General features: G+C 32.0%; 1 protein-coding gene across 1 annotated transcript; it reads right to left on the reverse strand.

The window, feature by feature from the left end:
- Positions 1-1,557: 1,557 nt before the first annotated feature.
- Positions 1,558-25,340, reverse strand: LOC113400188 (atrial natriuretic peptide receptor 1). Its single transcript, XM_026639667.2, has 22 exons — positions 25,087-25,340; positions 23,491-23,656; positions 18,568-18,651; positions 18,209-18,371; positions 17,686-17,805; positions 15,290-15,399; positions 14,863-15,051; positions 14,321-14,456; positions 14,048-14,139; positions 13,319-13,460; positions 12,732-12,816; positions 10,970-11,096; positions 9,693-9,860; positions 8,925-9,101; positions 6,358-6,514; positions 5,301-5,459; positions 4,103-4,280; positions 3,219-3,365; positions 2,586-2,778; positions 2,313-2,465; positions 1,930-2,050; positions 1,558-1,835 (listed from the first exon to the last, which is right to left on the reverse strand). The coding sequence occupies exons 1-22, from the start codon at positions 25,305-25,307 to the stop codon at positions 1,567-1,569; spliced, it is 3,357 nt and encodes a 1,118-aa protein (XP_026495452.1). The 5' UTR covers positions 25,308-25,340; the 3' UTR covers positions 1,558-1,566.
- Positions 25,341-26,378: the final 1,038 nt, after the last annotated feature.

Consider the following 26,378-nt stretch of genomic DNA (forward strand, 5'->3'; position numbering starts at 1 on the left):
TTGCGATCCTGTAAGAATTGATGTCGTATATCACTCATGAAACTTTGACAACCGATGTACAGCGATTCGCCATTTTGATACGTGCATCATATAAATTTTCTAATTATTGTAGTGAATATCGCATCCTGACATTTCACGCTCGAGTTCTGCGGTGAAGTTCGATATTATTTTTACAGAATACGTCTACAGTTCAACATATCCTAATAGATACTATGTACTAATAGATTAACTTAAAAAATAAGTAATAAACGTATTTATGGTTTCTCGTGAAATGAAATTCTTTCTACGGTTATCCACTTATTATTTCATAAAGCTGGTAAGCTAATACTGATATTGCGTGGTTTATACACGTAAACGATATTTTCGCTGAAATTTTTTATCCTTTTTTATCTAAGCCGAAAGTTACGTAATTTATATTTAATACATATAAGCGAAAAAATGATGCGTTGATTTATTATTAAATTCTTGTACACTTTGTGATTTTTTTTGCAAAAAAATATATTTGCTGTTACTAAATATCACCAAATTAATATTATATATATTTGTATAATAACATTATTTTATGAATATTAAAATACTTAATTTTTAATCGAATCTATATAATAATAGTGTTCATTATTCAAAATTTAAGGAAAACATATATAAAAATTTCCACATTTCAACATGTTTTTTCGTCTCATATTTCAATTTTTTTATTAATATCACTAAAAGTAAAAAAAGCAAAATCGGTTGACAAACAGAGAAAACGAAAAATGAAAATACCATCGTTGCCTATGTGTAGTATTAACAGATTATGTAATAATAATTAATTGATAGATGTCGTCTCTACATTCCTTTACTCTATTAACGTTTAAAGTACCTACGTACATACGTAAACTAATTGATTATAATATCACCGTATATCGATGTATTTTTACGAACAATCAATTATTTAATAGATTGCATTTTAATTAAATGCCTGAATTATCAAAAACAATATTTTTGTTTAAGACTTTTTTTCGTTATGGCGTCTCTACATTAGCTATTAATAGTCTCTAGTCTATTGTAATTAGTGCAATATTCGTATTCACAGGCTGTAAATGTAAACTTTATCGCTGAGTCTAACTAACTAGCTCTCTTATACCAGATCACGAGCAATGTCGTTAGGTTTTTAATTAACGTAGCCTTAACGCGCATTGCAGAACGTCCTTGACTTTTTTTAATCACAAATGAACTTGTTTAAATTAAAGCATATAACTTTTCTTTTTTAACGCTTACATAATGTCCGTGTACAATGGATAACGATATACAGTTTTGTTTCTGAATGGTAAGGTTACATAACAGGATGGCAATAGGAATAGGAATCTTTTAAAAAGTAATTTACAAATAATAATAAACGAGTATCTAAATAAAAATGGCTTAAAATATTTAGAAAAATATGGTACTGTTATATTATTTCGGTAAGTATTTATAATGGTCAATAAATTTTCAGATATTCATTTATTAGTAACGACATTTGATATTTGAATTAAATGGTAAGATATCAATCTTAATTTGTTCCAATTTGTTCTACGACATTTTTTCATATTAAGCAGCCAATGTTGGCGTATCGACTACCAAATACGGTGTGTGTAATATCGGTGCCTGCGGGAGCGTTGGGAATAGGATAGGGTACTGTGGTGGAGGTTGAGGCCCTTGAGCTACCAACCGAGCTTCCTGTTCAGAGCAATGTAGCAGCCAATGTGTCAACATTCGACCCCTTCCTTTGAGTTCGACCTCTCCCCGTCTCTCAACTACAAATGTACCCCATTGCTCCAAGAGAATTCTCGTATTCTCGCTTAAATGAATTCGTAATGCTACAAACAAAGTAAAACGAATATGTTTATTATATTTACATATAAATATGTTTAGTATCATTTTTTTTAATTAAAAATACAATTGAGCACTCACGCTGCCCTGTGGACTCCATACGGCTGGCCGTGTTGACGGTGTCTCCGAAGAGACAGTAGTGCGGCATCTTAACGCCCACGACGCCCGCGCACACCGGCCCCGAGTGCACGCCCACGCGCACCTCCACACGCACGCACACAGTGATAAGACTTCCACTTTTAAGGATTGATTAAGATAAAACGTTTTCCTTTTTTGTTTAAGAAAAAAATCGTCATTTATTGTAAAAAATCATAAAAAAATAATAATTCTCAAGATTATTTAAAAACGACGATACCAAATTGATTTAAGTAAAAATTAAATTGAAAGATAACCTTTATAGTTCAAAATATTATAACATAGTAGAGACTTAATTTATCAGCAAATTAAAATCCATAAATCTTTACCTCCAACCGATGCGCCGGTCGATGTCTTACTACAAAAGTGCGCACAGCCTCTACAACTGCCAACGCCATCAAACAAATTTCCCTTGCGTGCAAATCCCCATTTCTTTCTGGTAGACCCGATACCACCATGTATGCGTCACCAATTGTTTCCACCTTAATCAAAACGTTTCGTCAATGATTGCACAATGTAACTGAATTAATCGGCCGCGACGGATTCGGTTCAACAAGAGCATTAGAGTTACTACAGGTTACTGAATACAAAGCAAGAAATACCTTGTAAACATCATAAAAACCGATGATCCTATCGAAGGTGCTGTAGAGGTCATTGAGCAGATCGACGACCTGCATGGGCGTCGAGGCGGCGCAGAGTTCAGTGAAGCCGACGATGTCACTGAAGTACACCGTCACACTCTCGAAGCTCTCGGGCTGCACCACCTCGCCCGCCATCAACTGTTGCGCCACCGGCCTGTATAAGATCCCGGTATACAAGAAAAAAAGAGTTTACGACACTTTTTAAATTAAGGTTGACTCAATATTGCAAAAAAAGACAAGCTTAAATTTATTTAAAAATAAAATAATAATATAGTTTAAAATTATATTATATCAAGCACAGTACGTATTAAAATAAGTATTGGGCAACCTCTTCAAATAACAATTACTTATGTATACTAACAATATAGTATAGATTTTTTTTTTATTGTCATTATCGTTGATACGGAAAATATACTGCGATTTGTAAATTTTGATAGAGCGGACTGAGTCAGTCATAGGAGAAAAATCAACGAGGTATAATTGCGGTGAAAATCAAATTAAAAAAAGTTACGGATAAAAAACTGCGTTTTGTTTTAATTACGTTATATGTTAAGCTTGAAAGGGATCGGACAAAAACATTAGATTATATGTTACCTTGGCAGAACTTGATACAATAGTTCCTCTGATCGTTTCTTTTCCAAAGACAACTGTTCCGTTTTTTCTTCGACGAGCGATTCGAGATTGTTTGCGTACTGTTCCATACGTCGCAACAAGTCGTCCATCAAATTGTCGCAATAACCCCTAATAAGAGACTTTTATTTATTTAAGCTGTAGAATTGCTACTGTGGAAGAACTCACTTCCAGTCACTCTCCTATCGAAATGTTTCGAATTATCATTCACATGTTTTAATTATTTTTATAGTCAAGTCTCGCATATCTGTACATTCTGACCTTCGTGACCGTGTTTTGTGTTTTCAAGTTAGTTCTTACAGAATAGCTCTACAGATATATTTTGCAAATAATTATTAAATTATGCAAATATATTTAAATAAATATTATAGCTTGTTTTGGCAATGTGGCCTATAGGATATACATTAGTTACTTTAACAAAGGCTAGAGGCTTTTGTATATTTGTATTTTAATGGAATAAATAATAAATTGTATAATTTTAAACGTCCCTTTTTGCATGTATAATATACAAAATTCTAATATTACGAATATTACGACTTCTAATTCGATTGATTTGTAACTTATTATCACATATTATCTAGGTTGAATGATATCTTAAAAGAATCGGATCGAAACGATACTCGAAGTAGGTATACTTATTATCATTAAAACACACCCTTACTTCCTTTATGGGTTTTACATACGGAATACATTGCTGATGTTATGTCTTCTAGGACATAGTAATCTAAGTATCTAATACTTATACGAAACAAAAGTGGTGTGGTGTAGCCTGACCCGACATTGCTGCTATGTTCATGTATATAGGAAAACATATATTACATACACGTATGTATATAGAATCCACTAACTTAATATAGTTGGCGTTGATGGTGTCGAAGGAGGGTCGGTCGTCGGGCCCGTCGGCCCAGCAGCGCGCCGCCAGCTCCAGCAGCTCGGCCGCCGCGCCGCCCGCCGACCCCACTTCCCCCACCACGACCGCCGGCCGGAACGGCGGCGACTCGTGCGCGCTCACGCGGGACACTATCTCTGACATGAGTAGCAGTAGACATTACAAACATAATATATAAGGTGACACGTTTGGGCAGCGGCTAAGTGTTGATCTATTGTCTTCATTATGAAATTTAATTTTCATAATTGCTCTCTATATTCAACTCACAAGCAGAATAATTCTGGAAGAAAGTCACATTAATTTGTATGTTCCGCTAACGTACATTTGACGTGTGTTTTTATCATTTTGTACACACTTAAGCTGTACCCAATATCTATGTAATAATATCTTCTGTACAGTTGGCTTAACTGTGAAATTAACCAACACCACCACTGAAATTTGGCCAAGAGTATGACATCATAGTAAAATTCCGTAAATGTCTATGGCCATTCTTCCTTATGGTTTTCAGCTTATTTTATACGTTGCCTACTGCAGGATGTATGTACAAGTAGAAGATTTAAAACCAATGCGTGCAGGTTTGGTCAATATATTTTTATTAACAACTACATTCATTAGGAACTTATATCTTCTATACTTTTAAAATAACATGTCCCGACTGACTGATTCATCATCGCCGAGCGTAAACTATTAATGTTAGGGTGAAAACCATGAAATTTGGTGAGTAGGATCGTTTTATTGAGTAGACACTACTAAGGTAGGCGCGTCTGGATATTGTACCCATAAGGGGGTGAAATAAGGGTTGCAAGTTTGTATGGAAGTCCGTCATTTTTTAAGTTAGAAAAATGAAAATTTATTTTTGGAATACTAATTTAAAAAGAGTAGATATGTATTGAAACGCTTCTGAAATTTTCTACCCTAAAGGGTGAAATACACACCAAAGTGGTATACAAAGAGGTCTTAAAGTAACGTAATATTTTAAGTTAATCTGTAAATATATTCAACATCAACGCGAGCAAAGCCGCGGGCAACTGTAAATCATTTGTAATTTGTTTAATTTATTGTCCTTAGTTTCAGTGAAAGCGTTTTTATATTTAAAGATGTTTATAGATTTCATTATAAGACAATCGACATTGGATTACGTAACTTGGTTAACGTACCTTTGTTAGTCATAGAATCAGTGTAGTGGTGAAAGGGTCCAGCGCGTAGGACAATCTCCTCGAGAATGATGCCGAAGCTGTAGACGTCGCCCTTCTGAGATGCGACAACACCCGGATACACACTACCCGCTACCAGCTCGGGCGCCGTCCAAAGCAACTCTAAACGTGATATAACACTTTGATGTGCTTATTTATTTTGAAACGTAAGTATTGTACAAATAGTTCGTTTTACGATAAACAAACAAGTGATGACTTAAGCCCGAATCAATTCTTATATAAATTAAAAAGGTATAGATGAAGTTATTGATTTAATTAAAACATCATTTTATTAAAATATTTAATTTAACAGAAAGGAAATCTCTGTCACTATTAAAAAATATTCTGAGCCCACGATTTATATATTAAATAAGTTTTTAATTTTAGAAATACAATAGATGTGAATTCGTCGCAAGCATTTGCTACATTATTTAAAACGAAGAAATGTAAAAATATAAATAATAAAGTTAAACAAAATACTAATGATTTATTTTACACGCAGTTTTATAAATCGAGTTTGAGTTCCAATATGAACTACGACACTCTAGTCTACGAGTGCTACGGGAGCTACGAGAGCTACAACCCGATGCAATACGTTACGTCAAATTCAATTTCCGTTTCGTAAGTTTGAATAGTTCTTGAACTTTGTCACGGCTGTACTCGAAGGTGAAATATAGAAATATTAAACAAAATGTTATGATGCATGTTTAAGAAGTTTTCTTGTATTAAATAATAATTATAATATTGTGATCGTGTAAGTTAACAGTAAGTGTCTGACAGTCTGACAATATCCTACGTCAGGTAAAATGAGCCGTCATCATCACCGCGCCTAAAGAATATAATAATATAAGGAAGTCAATTAACAAAGTTTTTTTATCATTTAACAAAGTTCAGTCTTTTCCTTCATCTCACAGAATTCGTCATTCAGTAGCAATTTCACTATTTATATCTCATGTTTCATCATCAAGCTCATCTTATTAACATCATCATTAAATAAAAATAGGAACAAATAAATACATACTATAATAGTAGGCGTCGTCCTTGATCAAGTCGGTAGGGGTGCACAGCGTGTTAAGGCCGTAGTCGGATATCTTGAGCACGAAGCGTCCATCGATGAGGCAGTTGGAGGATCGAAGCTTACCGTGCGCGCCCAACCCGCTGTGTAGGTAACACATTCCCTACGTGACAAATGACGAAGCACTTATCAAATTATAAAATTTCTAAAGAGATTGTAAATACCTCTTATATTCCACTACTATTGTTATAGCTTAATAAATAATATTATAACTTCATAAAATAATTATTTTCATATATTTTTCATTTGAGTAACGGTAAAAATCAAAAAGGCATAAGTACGTATAAGTATATTATTTGTTACTGTAAGTAGGTAGCTCACAAGAATTAATCAAAACTATAAAATATAAACACCAAATTTAATAAAAAGCTTACTAATTATCTTTCATTCGAATTACGTCTTTATATTGGGATTCCCGATTTGAAATTAAATTATGCAATATGCACATACAATTTGCTTGGTCGTAGGGCTTTGTAGAAGCCCGTCTGGGTAGATTGAACCCACTCATCAGATATGCCATCGCCAAACAGCGATACATAGTATTTTAATGTTCCGGTTTGGAGAATGAGACTTACTCATTCTCGAGTGTAACTAGAAGCACTAAGCACATGTTAGTTCCCAAGGATGCTGGCGCATTAGCGATGTAAATAATGGTTAATATATATATTAACCATTCCGGTTGCGGTACTGACCACTTAACATCAGGTGGCCCATTTGCCCGTTCGCCTATCTATTACATAAAAAAATGCATTCACTTGTTTTCTTGCGTAGTATTATTTTACATTAAATCGATTTGTTTTTATTAAATAAAGCGTAATCATTTTATATAGAACCGATGACAATCTACAGTAAAAATTCATCAAAATCTAGTCTAGTGAGATCGGAACAATCAAATGTGGTTTACGAATAAATCCAATCCAATATCATAAAGAAACAATCTAAAACAAATCTGATGAATCCCAAGTCTGTTGTATAAAATATATATACATGCTCATAGCGATGGTCGGATCAAACCGGATAACGAGAATTACGGCAAAGGTCACGGATGCGTCGGTTTATAGAGATACTACGGAACTTTGCGAATCCCACTCTGACGACGACGTTTAGTTAGTAATAGTTCGTGTCTCGAATTAAAATACAAGTATAATAAGTTGCAATAAGGAGTCTTCATTTTTTTTAATCAATTATTTACTTTATCGTTCCTTATATAAAGTATTATATAAATTAACGTACATGGCTAATCATTAAAACAGACCAATCACGTGTTACTATTTAATTGATCTCTTAATGTTTGTAGGTGGCATACATAATAAGTACAGAGCAGATTTTACAAACAGTAGTAATAAATACTAATTAATTGAATTTTTAAGACAAATCCAAATCCTGTCTGCCTGCCGGAAAATCATCATACTTTAACTACACACTTTTTATCATCTCTGAGATATTATCTTGAATAATTTAATCTAAAGTAATAAAAATTATGTATATTTCCAATGTCTGACTTTGCCCCCTTCTCCATTTGGAGCGTATTCCTCCAGGCTTATGATGGTGTGTGCAATGCGAGCTAGAGAATAAACATGTGGCTGATATTTTCCCTTATTGGCCATGAAAATTTAATGGAGCTGACTTCACTTTGAATCCACAATTATCGTTTCATATGTACATGTTCTAACCACTGGACTATCTCAGCAATTGTTGTCTAATATGGCTTATTTATTTTATTATAAGGATTTATTTATTATAAGGAGGCTTATTTATTATAAGGATTTTTTATCAAAAGATTTAAATGTATTCATAGGCAATACTAATATAAAAAATAGCTCTGTAATATGATAGCTCAAAGCAAACTGACGCTGTCAATTAATTTAAATTCGATACTTAATTTTAAAACCGTTATTTACAATAACTAACGTTCTTAATTTAAAAATATATTCTGTCAACAATCATCAAATTGTATAATACATGTTAATAAAATCAGCAATCCATTAATCCTATCTACGACAATATTATTACCGTATTATGTAATAAATTTTCACAAGATTAAACTTCGAGTTAGCAGTTAAACTTGCTCAGATTATAAGTCAAAGTCATAAAATTTGACCCTTGGTTTATTGTTACAACAGACCGGCAAGTACGAGCCGTTCTTATCACGGCTATTTCATAGCTAGTTATGTTTGATATTGTGTTCGTTGTTTAACAATACTTGACATGTTCGACGTTATTATGTAATTGAACTTGATTTATTCTGAGATTTTCTATTTATATGCGACTTTATTACAATCTTTTGTAGCGAATGAATATGGAATATTTTAAGTACACCAATAACTTAATTTATTTTTTACAATTCGTCAATAATTTAATCTCACAGAACTCGTCTTTAAAAAGTTTATAATATATCCTAAAAGTATTTATTCAATGTTCACGTTGAAAGTTGACTCAACCTACCATTCTATGACCGAAAGTGATTATCTCAACGTAGAAACAATAAAATTGACACTTAATTATTCACTTACTTGAACGATGTCATGCACCAAAGAAGTCCTGAAGTTCCAATCCAATTGCAGTTCTTCATTAGCGAGAACATCTTTCAGAGAACCCTTTGGACAGTACTCCGTCAGGATGAAGACCAGAGGACAATCGACGCAAGCGCCGATGAAACGTGCAGTATTCTCATGAGAGACGTTACGTGCCTTCGTAAAAAGAAGAAAAAGAATAACTATTCTGTTCATTCAATCCAATGTGGCTTAACCATTCGAGGAACTAAAGAACGTTATATAAGCTAAGTGTGTAAGGTACATACAATGAAGTGGGCTCTGATGCACACATGGTTCGAATCTAGTTTTTTCACTAATAAAATTATACAGATATAATAATTATATAAAATTAATAGTTATTACTTGGTGAAGGGGCTTTATGCTAGGTCGTCTGGGTAGGAACCACCCACTAACCAGATATTCTACCACCAAACAGCAGTACCCAGTATTGTTGTGCTCCGGTTTGAAGAGCGAGTAAGCCAGTTTAACTATAGACACAAGGGACATAACATCTTGGTTCCCAGGGTTAGTAGCACATTGGCGATGTAGGGATTGTTTAATTTTTCTTATAGCGTCATTGTCTATGGGCGGTGGTGGTCACTTACTCGATCAGGTGGCCTATTTGCTCGTCCGCCTACCTATATCATAAAAAAAGATATATAATATATTTTTGTAAATAATATGTATAGTAAATAATATCTAATTATTTTTAATTTTTAAATAAAAATTAACAAATAAGTAAGTTACTTGTTTGATCTCCCATAGTAGCTTTTTGTTCAAGTCCAGTTTTTTTCTATGAATTTTCTTAACGGCTACACGGTTTCCTTTGTAAAGACCGACTGTGAACGACGACAACGTTAGAGCCGGACCCACGCCCGTTGTTGAATTACTTCGAGTACTCCAGCCAAGAGATAACTAAAGGAAAAAATCCTTGTTTACATACATATTTCTAATTACCTTTTATCCAAATGTAAGAATGAATGAAACTAAAATAATGTATTAATTATTACAATTAAGTGATTCTTTAAGAACCTATAAAAACAAGTATTAGTATATTTAATAGGAGTATTAGTACATTTGTTATACCTATTGTTAGTGGACAAGAAGTACTGAAGCGCCAAACTTTTGGGAAATTAAATTTATTAACTTAACTTTAAGCCTCTTTTATCACATTTACCATTTTGGCTCTTAAATTTTTCTTGACTACCCACCCACCCTCTTAAGTCTTCCTTTTTTCCACTAACGTTACAATTTCACATATCTGAATGAACTAGATAGAAATATAAATAAGTCAGTGTAATCAAAGCTATCTTCGATCCAGTGCTTGGGTTACATTGATTAAACGAGTACAAATGGTTTACGCTTCCTGTATTGTAATCGTGTCTACAAGTAAGGGTAACGCAGTTAGTATATACACTTGTATATGAAACATTAACATATTTTCCTGTATGTTTCTGCTAAGAAACACTTCACACACAATAATTTTAACTTATGTTATATTTTACTAGTCAACAAATTTTGTTCGCGATTACGGAAAATATATCGATCAGTTTTTAAGCCAATAAAATTATACATTATAAAATATAGCTAACTTCTATTGTTCTTTGAGAATCACTAGTATAATAGTGTTAAATGAAAAATAACTTTTCCCTTCGATTTATTGAAGCCTGTTGACTTTAATTGATACGTAAATGGAACCATGAATAATACAACATAACGCCAAACTGGAAAATGAAACAATTACGCTAGTTACTGAATACAATGATAACATAAAATTAATTAGCAATGTTTCGAAGGCTATTTGCGAGTGAAGTATAAAGGTATTTCATTATCAAAAGCCATTGTTATTTATTCTGGGTAGACAAATAAAAGTAATTAATTTAGAGCGTATTTAAATTTAATATATTTTCATTTTTTGTGTTGATTGAACAATTGCTATTAAAAAATACGATCTTTAAACCACAAATTAGAACACAAACCATATCAAAGAATATAGAACTACATACTATTATGATTAATATTACCTTAAGCACTTCGTTAATGCTGTGCAACGCAGGGCTTGAACCTAGACCTGTTCCGACTTCCACTAGCACTTCCTCGGGCCGAACTCGCCACGCCGTGTTGTTCAGCTCCGCGTCTATACGCACTTGCCTACCACATATCGGTAATTATTATAATTTTTTATCGAGCGTTCGATTGTAAATGACAGATTACAAATTATGGAGTTAAAAAAAAACCTTTTAAAAATAAGATTAATTAAACTTTGTGAGAAGGTCTTACAGCAACATTTATTAAATGTAGTTTTGACTTTTGACCGACAAAATTTAGTTAAAAGCCCTTCTGACATTGGACATTGTTTTGGGTCGGTTTCTTTTATTTCTGCTTACTATTATATGTAAAATGTTTTACTCATTTCCGATATAACAAAGAAAAACAAACTCAGTCTTACTATTAGGCTAAAGATATGTCTAGTTCTTGCTGTAACATATTATAAACAATACGCATAAAGTGAGAAGAAACAGCAAGCTGTTATTAAATATTCCTCTGCTATTGAAAGGCTTCCTTTCCTTTCAGAATAAGGTTAGAAGCTTATATCGCCACATTTCTTTAATACAGGGCAGGTTTCCTCATGATGGTAAACTTCACCTCGAAGGACGAAATAAATTATAAAAACAAATTAGGCAAAGGAAAATTTTATGATGTTTAATCACCTTTGAACCCGCTATCTTGAGTTAAGATTCAAATTAATTGATACAATGTTTTTGTTAAAATTTAAGAGAAATAACAAGTAAAAAAAAGAAGGATTTCATATTTTTCTGTTCGGAAAACTTATTAATATTAACAAAAATTTTAATGGAGATTTATATGTCAAAAGATTATTATGTATTCTATTTTTACCGGAAGACAAACAAAGGTGATACCGTCTAAAAGATTCTTAGACATACAATTATATTAGAGCTTACTTTTCGGTAATTTACAACAAGTAACAAAATAATAATGGAAACGCCAAATGAAATAATGTTTATTTGATATATATAGATAATTATTTTTAATATTTGTACATATTAAAATTATTCACGTTTTCTTTAAATATGCGTAAGTTAAATATATAAAAATAATAGCGTGTAAATGTCTCTCTCCTTTCGAGGAGAAGCTTTGGAACTAAGTCCACCGTGCGGCTCCAAAGCAAGTTCGTTCGGCATGTGAGAGATATGCATCCGACTCATGGTGATTTCTTTAAATTTTCCTTTACTACAGAGCTCGAGATAAAAACATAAGTATTAATTCTTATTTTTAAAAACTGTATAGATTTATATTTTGTTCGAGGGCAATACATTGAAGGTTTAACTGTAAATAATGTTTATATTACTATTTTTTTTAAATTGTGCTTATGTGTAAACTTGCTCAGGATTATCACATAGCTCTTGAACTACATATATGTCTTACCTGTTAACGGAGACAATCTGTGCAATTTTGCCATATTGAATAAACGAATAATTAAATTATATATTGGTATCATTCCGATAATTTTTAAAAGAATAATACTTTCTTCTTTATAAAATCAAAAAAATCTTAATCAAAACATACTTTATTCAAGTAGGCTTTTACAAGCCCTTTTGAATCGTCATTTAACAAACTATATTAAGTAAAGCTACCACCGGTTCGGAATGTAGATTCTACCGAGAAGAACCGGCAAGAAACTCAGTAGTTACTCTTTGTCAACATAAGCACAGATTATTGGTTAAAATATTTAATAAAATCTCTTGTTAGTTACATGATACTTACTTGTAGGCCACGCAAGCGGCTGTTACCGCGAGAGTCAAGAAAACGGCCAGGCCAATAAAGCAATATATCAAAACGGCCTGGGCCTCTGAGCAGCGTGAAAATGAACGATAAATTACAATTTGCCGCGTCGTACCACTCCACATAGCTACTTTTTACGCGTTATAAAATTTGGCGTAAAGTAAATTTACGTCAAAAATATTATATTATAAATTATATTTTCCTCTTTTTATACCAAAATGAAAATGTAATATGAATGAGATAGAGATATATCTTTGTACCTTTGAATGTGCTTTATCATAATAAGCAGTCATTTTATAAATAATATAATATTTGTACATTCATCTCTACAGTTAAAGCCGTACCAAATTTTAAAAACTGATTCTGTTTTTTGATTGTCAATTCAAATTTTATGTTAGTATAATAAAATGAGATACGCTCAGATAAAGAAAGAGGGAATACCATCTTTAATTCAGTTTCCTATAAATTTGGAACTGTGAATTACTCCCAGGCTTCTCAAACATTTCTAGATGCTCACCACGATATCACGACCAGCAACAACTACACAACGTCAATGTCAATAGTCTCACCGCCCTGACACACGGGGTCAGTCCCGAGAAACCCACACCGCGGCTTGTCTGGCGGCGGCGCGCGGCGACCGCCCGGCCAATGAATGGCTTTCCCAGCTACCGGCTTATAGCTGCTGTTCAGACCGTGATAGAACGCGACAACCTTGGGATAAATGCGACACTAAATTGTGTAAGATTTTGATAGATGTGTTCGTTAAAATGACCACGTAGATCGCATTTTATGTAAGAAGTTGAAAATTATTTAAGTTCTTCTTCTATTATAAAAATATATTATTAGTAACTTAGGTTGATTTTTATCCAATGAATTAATAACCAATCAAAGGCGTTAACGTGTCAAATGTCATAGTTGATCCCGGGTGGATAACGGCAGGCACTTTGGTTTGAGCATACAAAGAGGACACAACTCATAAAGTCTAATAATATATTTCAATAAACAAAAGTTATTACAGTGTTTAACACGACTGACCGAATATGGATTCCTTTACTAGAGTATTTATTACATCGATACATATAAAATGTTTGTGTATTAAAAATGGAAGAATCCTAATGACTTGCTATTATTAATAACTAACGACGCTTACGTACATACGTCAAATACAATCACTAATGAATTAGATATGTAAATTTAATACGTATTTTCTTTGTAGAAAGAATAATGTCATTTTTAATTCCCGTGCGATTAATATCACTAAACATCAATAAATAATTAAAAATAACACATATACACACCTCAAATTTTCCAGTAACAGGATCGAGATCCAATATGGCGTAATCAGCATCCCTATCGCCTACAGCATCAATACGCACGTGACCTGTGATTCCTAAGTAAAATAAATAATTTATATTAATTATCTGTGTTTAAATCTACACTTATATTAATAAATATGAGTGTTAATACATTTATCATTAAACATCGGATTATTATTATCTTATTTGATTAAGACTAAATGTAATGGTCAGATACATTCCGAAATATCTTAAATATGACATAAATATATTTACCGTGAAAATCTCTGCCCCACATTCTACGTGTGATGTTCCTTCCGTCTCTGATATTTCCACTCTCTGTCAGTGTTTCGTTCAACGCCATACCCAGCAAGTACACTCCGTCATAAAACGCGCCTATGAAGAAGTTCACCTGCTGACAGTATCATGTATAAAATATAATTGTACAGATTAGACAGAAAGTAGATAGACAGTAGAGACAATAAATATACATTAAGTAAATTGCAACAGACTTTATATTAAACAATATCGGCCTTACTTATAAACACTGTTTAGTAAGTGTTTACTTAAACTGATTTACCTCTTTCTGTAATTATTGTTTTGACATTTAAAAGAATATATATGACACAGCTTTGTTTCAGTATTTCACTACTGAAACAATATTTAACCAGTAATCTCGACCGTTTAATCTCCATCGCACACGTGACATTAGCGAAATAATCTGTGCCCTCCCTGCACAAGTAATGATACAAAGAATTGCATAAAAATAAAACATTTTATTTATATTTATTAAATCTCGATATATTTGATATACAGACCTCTTCACCATCTGAAAATGTATAGTTATAGTGCAGCTTAGCGCGCGCGCGCACTGTGTCCGCGAACTCATCGAATCGGTCGCCTGTAGGAAGCTTAAGCGACACGCGAAGCAGAGCTTCGTACGCTGCGCGCGCGGCCGCATCCCGTTCGTCGCCTGCTGCCCACCCAGTTTCTCCCCAATACCCGCCCTTATAAAGAAGCAGTTGAATTGATAAATAGCTCGAAAGCACAAACTTCGTCCAATTAATAGCAACATCAACAAAAATGCCTAATTTTAACTTGAGGGTAGACCAGACAGCATTAATCGATAAAATATTATATTCAATAATATATATGATATTTATAAATATTATGTTCAATGCAAATTATTTTATCACAAATAAAATAAAACTTAATTTTATGAAAAATATAGAGAAAGTAGCACACCTGAAATATTTCAACGTCCAAAAAGGCCCAGTCTCCCCTCGTCATGCCCAGCGAATGAGCGGCCAGCAGGAACTCACGCACCAAAGAGCCACGGACGCTCAGGATTACCACTATCAGTGGAAGAAATATATTACATTCGTGAATAAAAACCGCATGTAGAATCTTATAAAATAAAATTTAAGTCGAAGGAAAATTTTGCGTGAAACTGATGTACCATGATTTATGATTTCTAAAGATAACAAATATATCCGATTTCGTACGGGTATAATAAGGATTTAATCTTGCGGTATATTTCAATCAATGCAATCACGCTGCCATCAACAATTTAATTAATAACAGTAACTGTTTGTAATTATTTATTTTATTTTAATTTGTCTACTTATTTAAGTAGATATATTATTATTTACACTGATGACAAACATTAATATATATATTAATGTTGAGCACAGACATGTCGTACATACCTACTTTTTTATATCTACTAGCTCTTTCTTCGCAAGGATAAAATTAAGATTTTAACTCATAATGTTTTTTTTTTTAAATAATGATAGGTAGATTAAAAAAACATTATAAAACGGTTATACGCCCATACTGTGCTAATTCATCTCCCCGCATACACCTACGTCTTTGTACGTTCTCGCTTTTTATTCAATAAAGGATAGCTTAAGTTAGCGAATAGATAGAATAGAACAGTCTAGGCCACTTGATGACCAATGTGCCTTGGGAAGTGAGATATACCTAGCTGTGCCTGTAGTTACCACACACACAGCATTAATTAAAAAGGATGAATTGCTCAAAGCCCTACTAAAATGTGAAATATATTTGTTATTTGCTTTATACTTAAAACATAACAAATCCTTTTATTTAAATAGATTTTTATGATAATTTTGAATCGTTATGTCTCACCACAGAGTCGGAACGTGGGATTCACCTAGAAAACCTGCAACAAATTCTAGGTATAACCGTTTTAAAAAACAGAAATTTCAAATTTAAATTCAGAATGTTCTAGCAATCATTTTTTTTCGTGATTTTTTTTTTAGAATCATACAGATTCAAAAACTTTTAAACTAAAAATAAATCAAACGTTTGGTATTTATTTACTCTTATCATTTCGTCTCGGCATACGCCATATTCCATAAAGGCTAGGCTAGCTTAACGGTTAATTTATCTAATCATGTTAAAGGCCTATTGAAAATGTTTTTCGTATAATTTTGACTTTTTATAAGAGTGTCTATAATATGAGAATAAAGTATATTTTGACTTATTTCGATGCATTCTTGAGTAAACAAAAATATTCAATACTACGTAAGTAAATAATGTAAGTACAACGTCAAATACGTCGGCACGTTTCTAAATTAGAGCAGCACATTGAATTTAAGAATAATAATATAGCAAAATACTATAGATATTATTCGATTATATTCGATTTTTATATTAATTAATTATTTAAAAGTATGTATAATATGTCCGTCTTATCCTATTATTTCGTTCGTTTTGGATTCTCAAAAGTGATATGTTAAAGTAGATCGTAGCCGAAGGCTTTAATCCGGCCTAGCACCGCTGAGTTTAACGAAACTAAGTTTTTCATTATATTGGACCACGCAAACAATTTGTAGCTTTTTCCCAATATTTACATTTACATTGGCTTAACGGTCGGTCGGTAATCATTTTGGTGATTTTAACTTTATCAGGTAAGATCATAGCAAGACCGAGATCCTAATGAAATGAAATAGCACAGACGGTAACACAACCCACGTAAACGATATATTATTTGAAAGTGACGGTAGCAAGTCGTACATAATGAACTTTTGTGACCTTGCCAAAATATTGAATCCACTTTTTACTGTCTCTTATATTAAAGCGTCCAATTGTGCCAAAGTGGCCAGAGTTGGTCAATAGAAAAGACTATTGTCTTTTATAAAGACAATAGTATACCAAATGACTAATTGCTTAAGAAAAAAATTTGACAACTTGTCTGAGAAGTTTTAATTTATCCACTTTATAGCCCACCGACATTACACTTAGCAATTATTATTTAAAAAAAAACTTTTAATGTTAAAAATCCTTTCAATTTGTTATTATCCTTTCAATTCTTATATTTTAAAATAACTCTTATAGAGTTATTTTAAAATATAACAATAATAGTTTTTTTTATTTGATAGAAAACGCTATTAACTTTCCTTTTCTTGACCCGAAAACAAAAAAAAATCCAAATAAAACAAATTAACGGATGATACAATAGTTGGTCATGCATATTTTATCTGAAGTATACACATATATCAAAATACTACGTTTGTCATTAAATGCGAATAAAAAAAATAATAATAATCGATAGTTTTTTTTTTTTAATAAAAATTAAACATAAATAGCCATATAAACTAATCAAGTCTTCTTACCTCTTGCGTACATACTGACATCCTTAAGAAGCGCCTCGCAGGACTCCCTCTCATTCCCATCCAACTCCCTCACAGCCTTAAGCACGCCTTCTTTTCTTAAGCCCCACTCTAAACTCTTGCCTGTACCACATTAATAACAATAAACAAAATCTTTGCCTACTGTAATAATTGTTTCTAAGAGACCAGAAACAAAGAAAGCCAATAAATATTAATACAGAACTGAGCAGCTTATAATAATTACTCCTATTATTAGTAGTCGCGCCATAGATTAACTTATTTGCCAACGTATTTTAACCTTCTTGAGTGCTTAGTGTATACCAGGAAAATTACGGTCCAAAAGGCAGCAATTAATAAACACAAAATAAAAAAAGTACGATACATATTTTCCTTAATATTCGTAGGGCTAAATAGGGATTTCAGGGTCAGTTTAAAAGAGAAGATTGAGCAAAGAAGAGAAGATCGTTGAGCAAGTTATTTGCCTATATTTAAAAAGTCTATAAATGTATATTAACATTATACTTACCAACGGTTAGTGAAAATAAATCCGATTTATCAAGCAGTAGAGCAACGTGAGTCCAGCCAAACCGCTCGAAAACGCTCGTGAAGACACGCGGCAAGCGACATTGACAATACGACATGCGAGTCAGAGTCGGGTACTTGCCCTTATCATTAAACAATGTTTGAGGCTGCAAATGTTAATCAGAAATAAATATTGGAAATAATATATAAACAAGGATCTTTAAATATTACGGCTGAGTATGCTGTTCATAATCTGTGAACTTATTTGACAAGACTATTAAACTTCTTCCTACTTTTATCACATAAGAAAGAAAGAGGATGGCAATATATTTCAGAACAGATGTGAAAGCATTGCATACTTACCCTGGTACCTTTGCGTAAGTTTCTAAGTCTGTGCATACGACTAACGACACTGGCTGGTGCTGCTAATTCTCCCTCAGATGGAGGCTAGAAATATTAATGAATGTCAAAATCTTCGCATTTTAAAATCACCGGGACTTGTTTCTGTATTCTAAGCTCAATTAGTAAAGATAATATTAACTAACTAGTTAAATCACTGTAATTTGGTTATGCTTTCAGAATGTATATGTGTGTAGGTAGTATTTGCAATTTTCATAAAAAATACAATAAACCTACGTGACATATGTCCTAAATGACGAAATTACGTGTGGCATAAATAAAACAATAACTTAATAGTGACAATAACACGGTAACTAGTCACTAACCCATAAACAACGGAAAAGACATAAATGATATTTTTTATTGTTGTTAAAGTTCAATTTTATCGTCGACTATTTGTTTTGGAATCACTTTAATCACTAAAACCGATATACTATTTGTTCCTAATACCTTAGAGAGGTGTTCTCCTGCCCCATTACATTTCAATCCAATCCCATTACCTGTCACCTCAATGCCAAGTTCGCGGACAACATTCCTGTCCTCGGTGGCTCTCACACTGATTTGTTTGTACCCTTGACCACAAGGGATTAGTAGAATCGAGTCGAAACGAGTAGGTAATCACTGAGTCCGAGAAAAAAATTTGCTCTGAAAAACTATTGAATTGCTTTGTTTGACTTAATATATTTTAGCTTCATTTGCTATGCTATAATATATTATTTATATACGGTGTGTTTATGTAACTGGGACAAAACATTTTAAAACATGGCAAATACAGGATAACTGTTAAGCCTTTTTATACAAACAATTTTGTCATGCTAAATAGTTTGTAGTAAAGCCAGAGTTGTTCATAAAAATAAACAAAATATTATGACAAACAGATATTAAAATAACTAATAAAAGCTAAAGGTTATTAACAGCCGATTTAATAATATTGAATATAAAATCTCTATAATCTTAAAATTTAAATTTTATCCAAAAATGCAGTTAACAATAATCAATAGAAAGATTGAATATTTGGCAACAATACATATAGGTATACATATATTTTAAACGATAGCAGATCTTAGTTTTGAGATTTCGTGTAAAAATACCATTTTATCGTGCTTGTCATCATTTCAATAGTTTTTTCATTTGTCATGTTGCTATCAGTCGATTTTGACGACTGTTGAAAGTAGTCTGGATGTCTGCTTCTCGCGATTTGTTCATTCTCAGTAAATAGTTCAATAGATTGAATAAAATATCCTACAATTCTATTAAATATAAAGACGCCCATTGAAGATTGGTACATCTCTAAGCGCAATTAAAATTTTGGATAGTAGACATAAATTAATTTCTATCAATAAAGCAATTAAAGCAATAATAAATTTTACTTAAACAAATTTACAAGCTGCTTACTTATTTTTGTTTTGTTGGTACAATTATCCACGCGTCTTAAGTTACCGCTTGACCTTTACAAAACGTAGTTAAGTGATTAGTGAAAGCTGGAAGATTGAGCCTTATCAACTCAGGATTGAAACCACGGGGACCTATTTAAGTAGACTTTGGGGTTTCATTATACCTAACGATAAGAACATCTTTATTTAACGTAAGCACTTTTTTTAAAAGACCGCTCATCATTATGTCAGACAATTAGAGGTGATTACGTTAATTTGGAAGACAATCTCTCAAATCAGAACGTTTATAATTTGGAAAACGACTGAATTTATTTCAACAGAAATATAAAGACAAGACAAAGAAATATTATAATAGAAGTATGATTTCTTTGTTTGTGAATTTGCAAAAGCTATTAATCCGATTGGTATGGAATTTAAATATTCCGATAGGTTATAGATTCGGTATGGATATATCCATAGATATAAACGATGTATATATTTTAATATTTTATTGAGTCAACGTTGACGAAGAGAATTTTTTTTAACGCTTTCAAAGCATATCCTCCCAAAATATAAAAAAACATGAAAACTTTCTATGAAAGATTTGTATATAGAGATAAGACAAATCTTTTACAATGTTATTATGGAGATTATGTCTGACATATTAAAATTTTATATTATAGATAAGACACTGTTAAATATGATAAAATAAATATTTCTTATTATGCACAGGGATGACGTACGACTGCGTTATTAATATCGTGAATCTATTCTCTTTGCCTGTTATAATTCTATTTTAACATCGTTATACCGAAAAAAATATTTTAACAGCCACCTTAAATAATATAGTTGAAAGGTGTCTGATTTTTTTTAAGGCATAGGTAGGCTTACTTGCAAATGGGCCACCTGATGATAAGTGGTCAACGCTGCATATAGACATTGGCGCCATAAAATTAATTATTCCCTACATCGCTTATGACGATATACCCAGAGGGACTCGTACATTGTCCTATTGATAGATCATTATTATTTAGTTAAGGTATGTGAAATATTCAACTAGTGATTTATTATAAAGCCCACTTTTATATCTTCAATAAACAGTGTATGTTGAGCTACTTACAAAGTTTTTATAAAATTATACTCCTTGTATCGTTATCTTCACAACATCAACTAAGTCTCCATCCTTCATCCGATGATGACAAGATAGATTTACAATTACTTATAGGATACTGATCGGCAATGTATGTCAATTGAAGGCTTAATAAATTAATCCTTCAAAGTTGATTGCTTTTATCGTTATTAATTAATAACATTTTCTTCGTTAACAATAATTATTTTTATATTTTAACGATCTCCGGATTGTAATCTTCTACATACATTTATTCAAACGCATGCAGTAAGATCTACGTCTTTTTGTTATACGTTTATTTAAACATCTTGTAATATTTTAAGACCAAAAAAAAAATATTGAGAGTTAATGTTTATAAAACGGATAAAGAAAATAATAAATAACACAATAGAAAAGACAAAGGAGTGGACTTAACTATTTTTTTTGGTTAGTGTGTATTAGTGTGTATAATTTATTTTTCCAAATTTCGCTGAAACTCCTAGGCTAAATATGTGAAAGCTACATATATCTACGATTGTTGCTATTCAATAGTCGTTGTGCAACAGAAGGATATATATAATTTAAAATCGGAAATAACGGGCCCCTTTTTAAAATACATCTTACATTACACACTTATGACAATTATGTATCATACACACGTGCTGCCAATTCCATTATACACAAGACTGTATGGTTTATATTTATTCATTTATTTATTTATTTGGGAAACAAACAATTATAATTACACTTAATAGTAAAAAAAAACAAATATAATAAAAACATAAATCAAACAAGTTTCCACTTAAAATTAATACAAACAAATAACAACTTACATTAAAAATAAAAACAAAAACAGAAAGTATTAAAAGCAAGTAAAACAGTTATAGTTTAGTAATATGACGTAAACTAAATTTAAATTCACTAATTTTTTTAGTTAAATATATCTAATTCTTTACAATGTATGTTATAGTTTTTACACGCACGTAACATAAACATATTCTTTGAATAGTCACACTTACAAAGGGGTACAAAAAATAAAGTTTGGTTTCTCACGTTTAGGCGGGGACATTTAAAAAATACATTATTAAGAAGACTCTTAGAAACAACAATGTTATGGACAATTTTATATAAAATAATTTGGTCTCTTTCTACTAATTCTTTTAATTTCTACGCACGTTTAACGGGATGATACCAGAGATATCACTATTATCAGTATGATCGGAAAAGCCACTTCTAAATCGCAAATGTTTCAAAAATGTTGACTGAATTTTTTCTATTTTATTTATATACGTTTTATAATAAGGGTTTCAAACTGTAGAGTAATATTCCAAGATAGACCTAACAAAAGCATTAAACAGTAGAATAAAGGTAAAGCTATTTTTAAATTCCTTAGTCAACCTTAGAATAAATCCTAGCATTTGATACGCTTTAGCTATTATATAATTAATATAAGTAAAAGTTTGCTTATGGTCTAAGTAAACACCCAAATCTCTAATCTCAGAAACTCTGACCAGACCGGTATTCTGCAATTTATAGTCAAATAATATTGGCCTCAGTCTCCTTGTGAATGTTAGAATGTTACATTTTTTTTATATTTAAGCGTAAAACGTTTTTATCACAGTAATTATCTAAGTTATTGAGATCAGTTTGAAGTAATAAACAATCTTGAGGCGACTTAATTGTTTTGAAAATTTTCATGTCATCCGCATAAAGTAATATGTTACAATTATGAATATATCGAATAATGTCATTGATAAAAATATTAAATAATAATGGCCCGAGATGAGATCCTTCAGGAACACCAGAGGTAACGGGCACAAACGATGAACAAAAACCTTTGATAGAAACAGCTTGACTATGATCCCTCAAATAAGATTCGAGCCAACGAAGCAAGTCACCGTGAATACAAACGGCAGCAAGTTTTTTGACCAACAGAGAATGAGAGATCTTATCAAAGGCTTTCGAATAGTCAGTGTATACAACATCCACCTGACCACCATTGTCCATCACTGTACAAAGTTGATGAGTAAACTCACAAAGATTCGTTTCAGTAGATCTACCATTGAAGAATCCGTGTTGCTGGTCGATGATAAGCGGCCTTAGAACGAAATATAACTGATCATATATAATTTTTTCAAATAATTTAGCTATAGTATTTAGTTTAGATATAGGTCGATAATTTTGAATGTAATGCTTATCACCGGTCTTATAAATTGGTACAACAAATGATTGTTTCCATGCTTTGGGTATGTTATCTGTACGAGAAGATAATTTAAAGAAGATAAATAAAATTAAATCCAAATGACTCCAGCAAGTTTTAAGAAAAATGGGAGGAATGCCATCTGGGCCACTTCCTAATATAATATTGTAGAGTGCGCTGTACGCTGGTATTAAATATAACATTACTTGATCTCCCATTCCAGTAATGATGGGTGTGTTCCAGTAGGCAGCCAACCGGGCAACTGGCTCTAATGCGAATGCACAGGCGGGACCAACGAAGGCTATAACGTCGTCCTTAAAGTGCATGTCCGCAGCCAGGCCAGGGGCGACCGCACCGGAACAAGACGGGTAGCTGGTAAGATTTTTTTTTACTTTAAATATGAAAAAAGTTTTACTATAAGTATAAAATTGTTTTAATAAAAACTAACGTAAAGTACAAAAAAAGTTATTTGAATTTGTTATCTAACACTATTTTTTCATCAAACATTAACGAAAACGATAAATTTTTTCCGGGCAAGAAACAAACTAAAGATTGACTAATTATTTGAAACTAGTAGTATCTGGCTTGCAAAATCTAATAATAAGTACGAAGAATCAGTGTTATCTATACATTAATATTCATCACAATATTTTAAATGTCCGTAGTAAAATATTTTAGTTCGCGAACAACGTGTTTTCAAATAATACGACGTGTTTTAAACATAGAGCAAGTTCGTCCGTGAGCGGAATAATAAGTGAAAATCTTTTATAGTGAACATTTTATAGTGTCATGGAGACTCAGGCTTTTATTAAAAATAATGTATTAAAAGCGATCTTATCGCTAAGAAAACGATCTGCTCCAAACAACCTTCGGATAACGGATATAAAATTATGTAAGTGCCCAAGTAAATATTATGCAAAAGAATTTGCCTGTACAGCCTATGTACATAGGTATAGAGGCTGAAAATTTGATGATCATCGTTTTGTAATGTAGAGGCGTACCAAGAAATTATTGTTCGGAATTTTGATTTGAAGGGTGGCGCTTCAATTTTCGCCTTCATCTAATCGACCCATCATTTCAGCATTCCTTATTTTCAGCTCACCAAAACCAATAGGTATGGATTGAACAAACGTACTCCGTCAAAAACTTACTTGAATATTGATGTATATACAACACGTTTCTTTACAATTAACTTTTAAATATACCTTAAATATACAAGTGCAGTACAAACGTTAATTAATTTCATCACTGTAACGGCACCGCTAAGTATGTATATATATATACAACAGGTATATACACATACGTGTATATACCTGTTCCGAGAGAACATGGTAAAGCTGTATATGTATATATTATTGTTTGATTTAAACACATACAATGTTAAAAATATTTCCAAATCCAACAATTTTAATGAAATTACATTTTACTCGCTTTGAGTCATTCTTAGTCTAGTAATCGATATGATTGATCATGAAAGGCTAAAGGCAGATTACACTGAAGTTCAAACGGATCAAGATGCAATCTCATTAAATAGCTAGAAACAATTTTAAGGTTTTCTGCAACATTTACTCTTTAATTTTATAATAAGTTTATCGTATTATTTATATTAAAACTATAGATTGATATTTATTTTTCATCCTTAATCGAAAAGCGTCTTCTACAATAATTGATTGGATATTTGATAGTAATACTCTACGCGTGGAAAAATAAGTGTCCATTAATTATATACAACATATAACTACTGAATAATCACATGTATGTTCATTATTACATTAGCCAACCAATTAACACACATAACTTACCTGCCCTGTACTTTTTGTAGTTCCACATTATGATGGGCCAGAAACTTCTCGTTAACTTTATCCAGAGCTAGGTCGACAGCCGGACCACAACGTTCCAAATCAAACGGCGAATCTAGTCTCGAGGCCATCAATACTCCTACTTTATACACTGTACGATCAGACAGACATAATGACAACATTTGTTGCATTAGTAACAGATGAGACAATTTTATAAAATGCATCTCTTTAATTTAATACGAATATACAAAACACGTTTCAACGTAGATATTCAAATAATGCAATAAGTTTTAAATTAAATGTTACGTATGAAGTCAAAACGGTTCAGAGCGACATATTTGTAAACTTGTAGTTTGGCGCCTGAATGCTAAAATGGCGGAAACGTGCGATTTCCTGAGAGACGAGTGATAAACTGACGCTGGTTTTTGATACAGCAACTTGTGAGAGTGACGCAACAGGTCGCGTTTCCCGCCATTCCCCTCCATTAACCCTTGATGAGAGATCATGAAATTAATGCTCTCGGACCCATTACAACTTGAATACGTTTTAAGCTTTGTCCCTCTATAAACAATTAGTTACAAATTATGTGAAATAATATGATCCCGGCGATTGAAAGATAATTTGTTTAAAATACATTCATTAAAACTTAAAAATATATATATATTAAACCTTTTTAAACCTTGATTTAAGCATAAATTTCAAATTTCGTTGGGAATGATAGATTAATAAAAATAAAAAAATAAAAAACTCTTAAAAGGCTTTAAGGGTAAAGAGTTTTCATTATACATTTATTTTACATCTATGCCTACTATTTGAATGTAAAGTTTTTATAATTTGTATCTTATTCAATATTACAGAAGTCATCACACTTCTGTATTTTTGTACAAAAATGACAAAGATCAGTTTTAACAAGCAAGTTTTAGCAAACAAGTTAAAGAAGTTGTGTACAAAGTCGCGGACAGCTTGTAGTGTATTTATGTAATTTATATGTATACAGTATAAGCTGTAAGGTTAGCCACAAAGCTTCGAGATGCCGGCTGTCGTCATTAAATGCAAGTTTACGACCTATATTGTTAGTGCGAAATATTATGAGGATAATGGCTGTTATAACTTCAACAGAACATTGTAAATGCATTTTATATCAATATATTTTCAGAAAATAAACGTTATTATCTTTCATTACACCAGTATTCTATTCAGTAATTTATTATTTCTCTCGTAGTAAAGTCTTATGGTTAAAACAAAAAACAGAAGATCAATATATTAAAAAATAAAAATTATTTATTTGATATAAA

The sequence above is a fragment of the Vanessa tameamea genome, chromosome 18 (genome assembly GCF_037043105.1).
Source record: "Vanessa tameamea isolate UH-Manoa-2023 chromosome 18, ilVanTame1 primary haplotype, whole genome shotgun sequence".
NCBI classification, from domain to species: Eukaryota; Metazoa; Arthropoda; class Insecta; order Lepidoptera; family Nymphalidae; genus Vanessa; species Vanessa tameamea.

Excerpts from the sequence above, each read along its gene's own strand:
- LOC113400188 (XM_026639667.2), bottom strand. The coding sequence starts at position 25,307 with ATGCATTTTATAAAATTGTCTCATCTGTTACTAATGCAACAAATGTTG. Across the intron at positions 18,372-18,567 it reads ACTTACGCAAAGGTACCAGG|CCTCAAACATTGTTTAATGA; the intron begins GTAAGTATGCAA and ends TAACATTTGCAG. Across the intron at positions 5,460-6,357 it reads GGACGACGCCTACTATTATA|AGTTGCTTTGGACGGCGCCC; the intron begins GTATGTATTTAT and ends TATCACGTTTAG.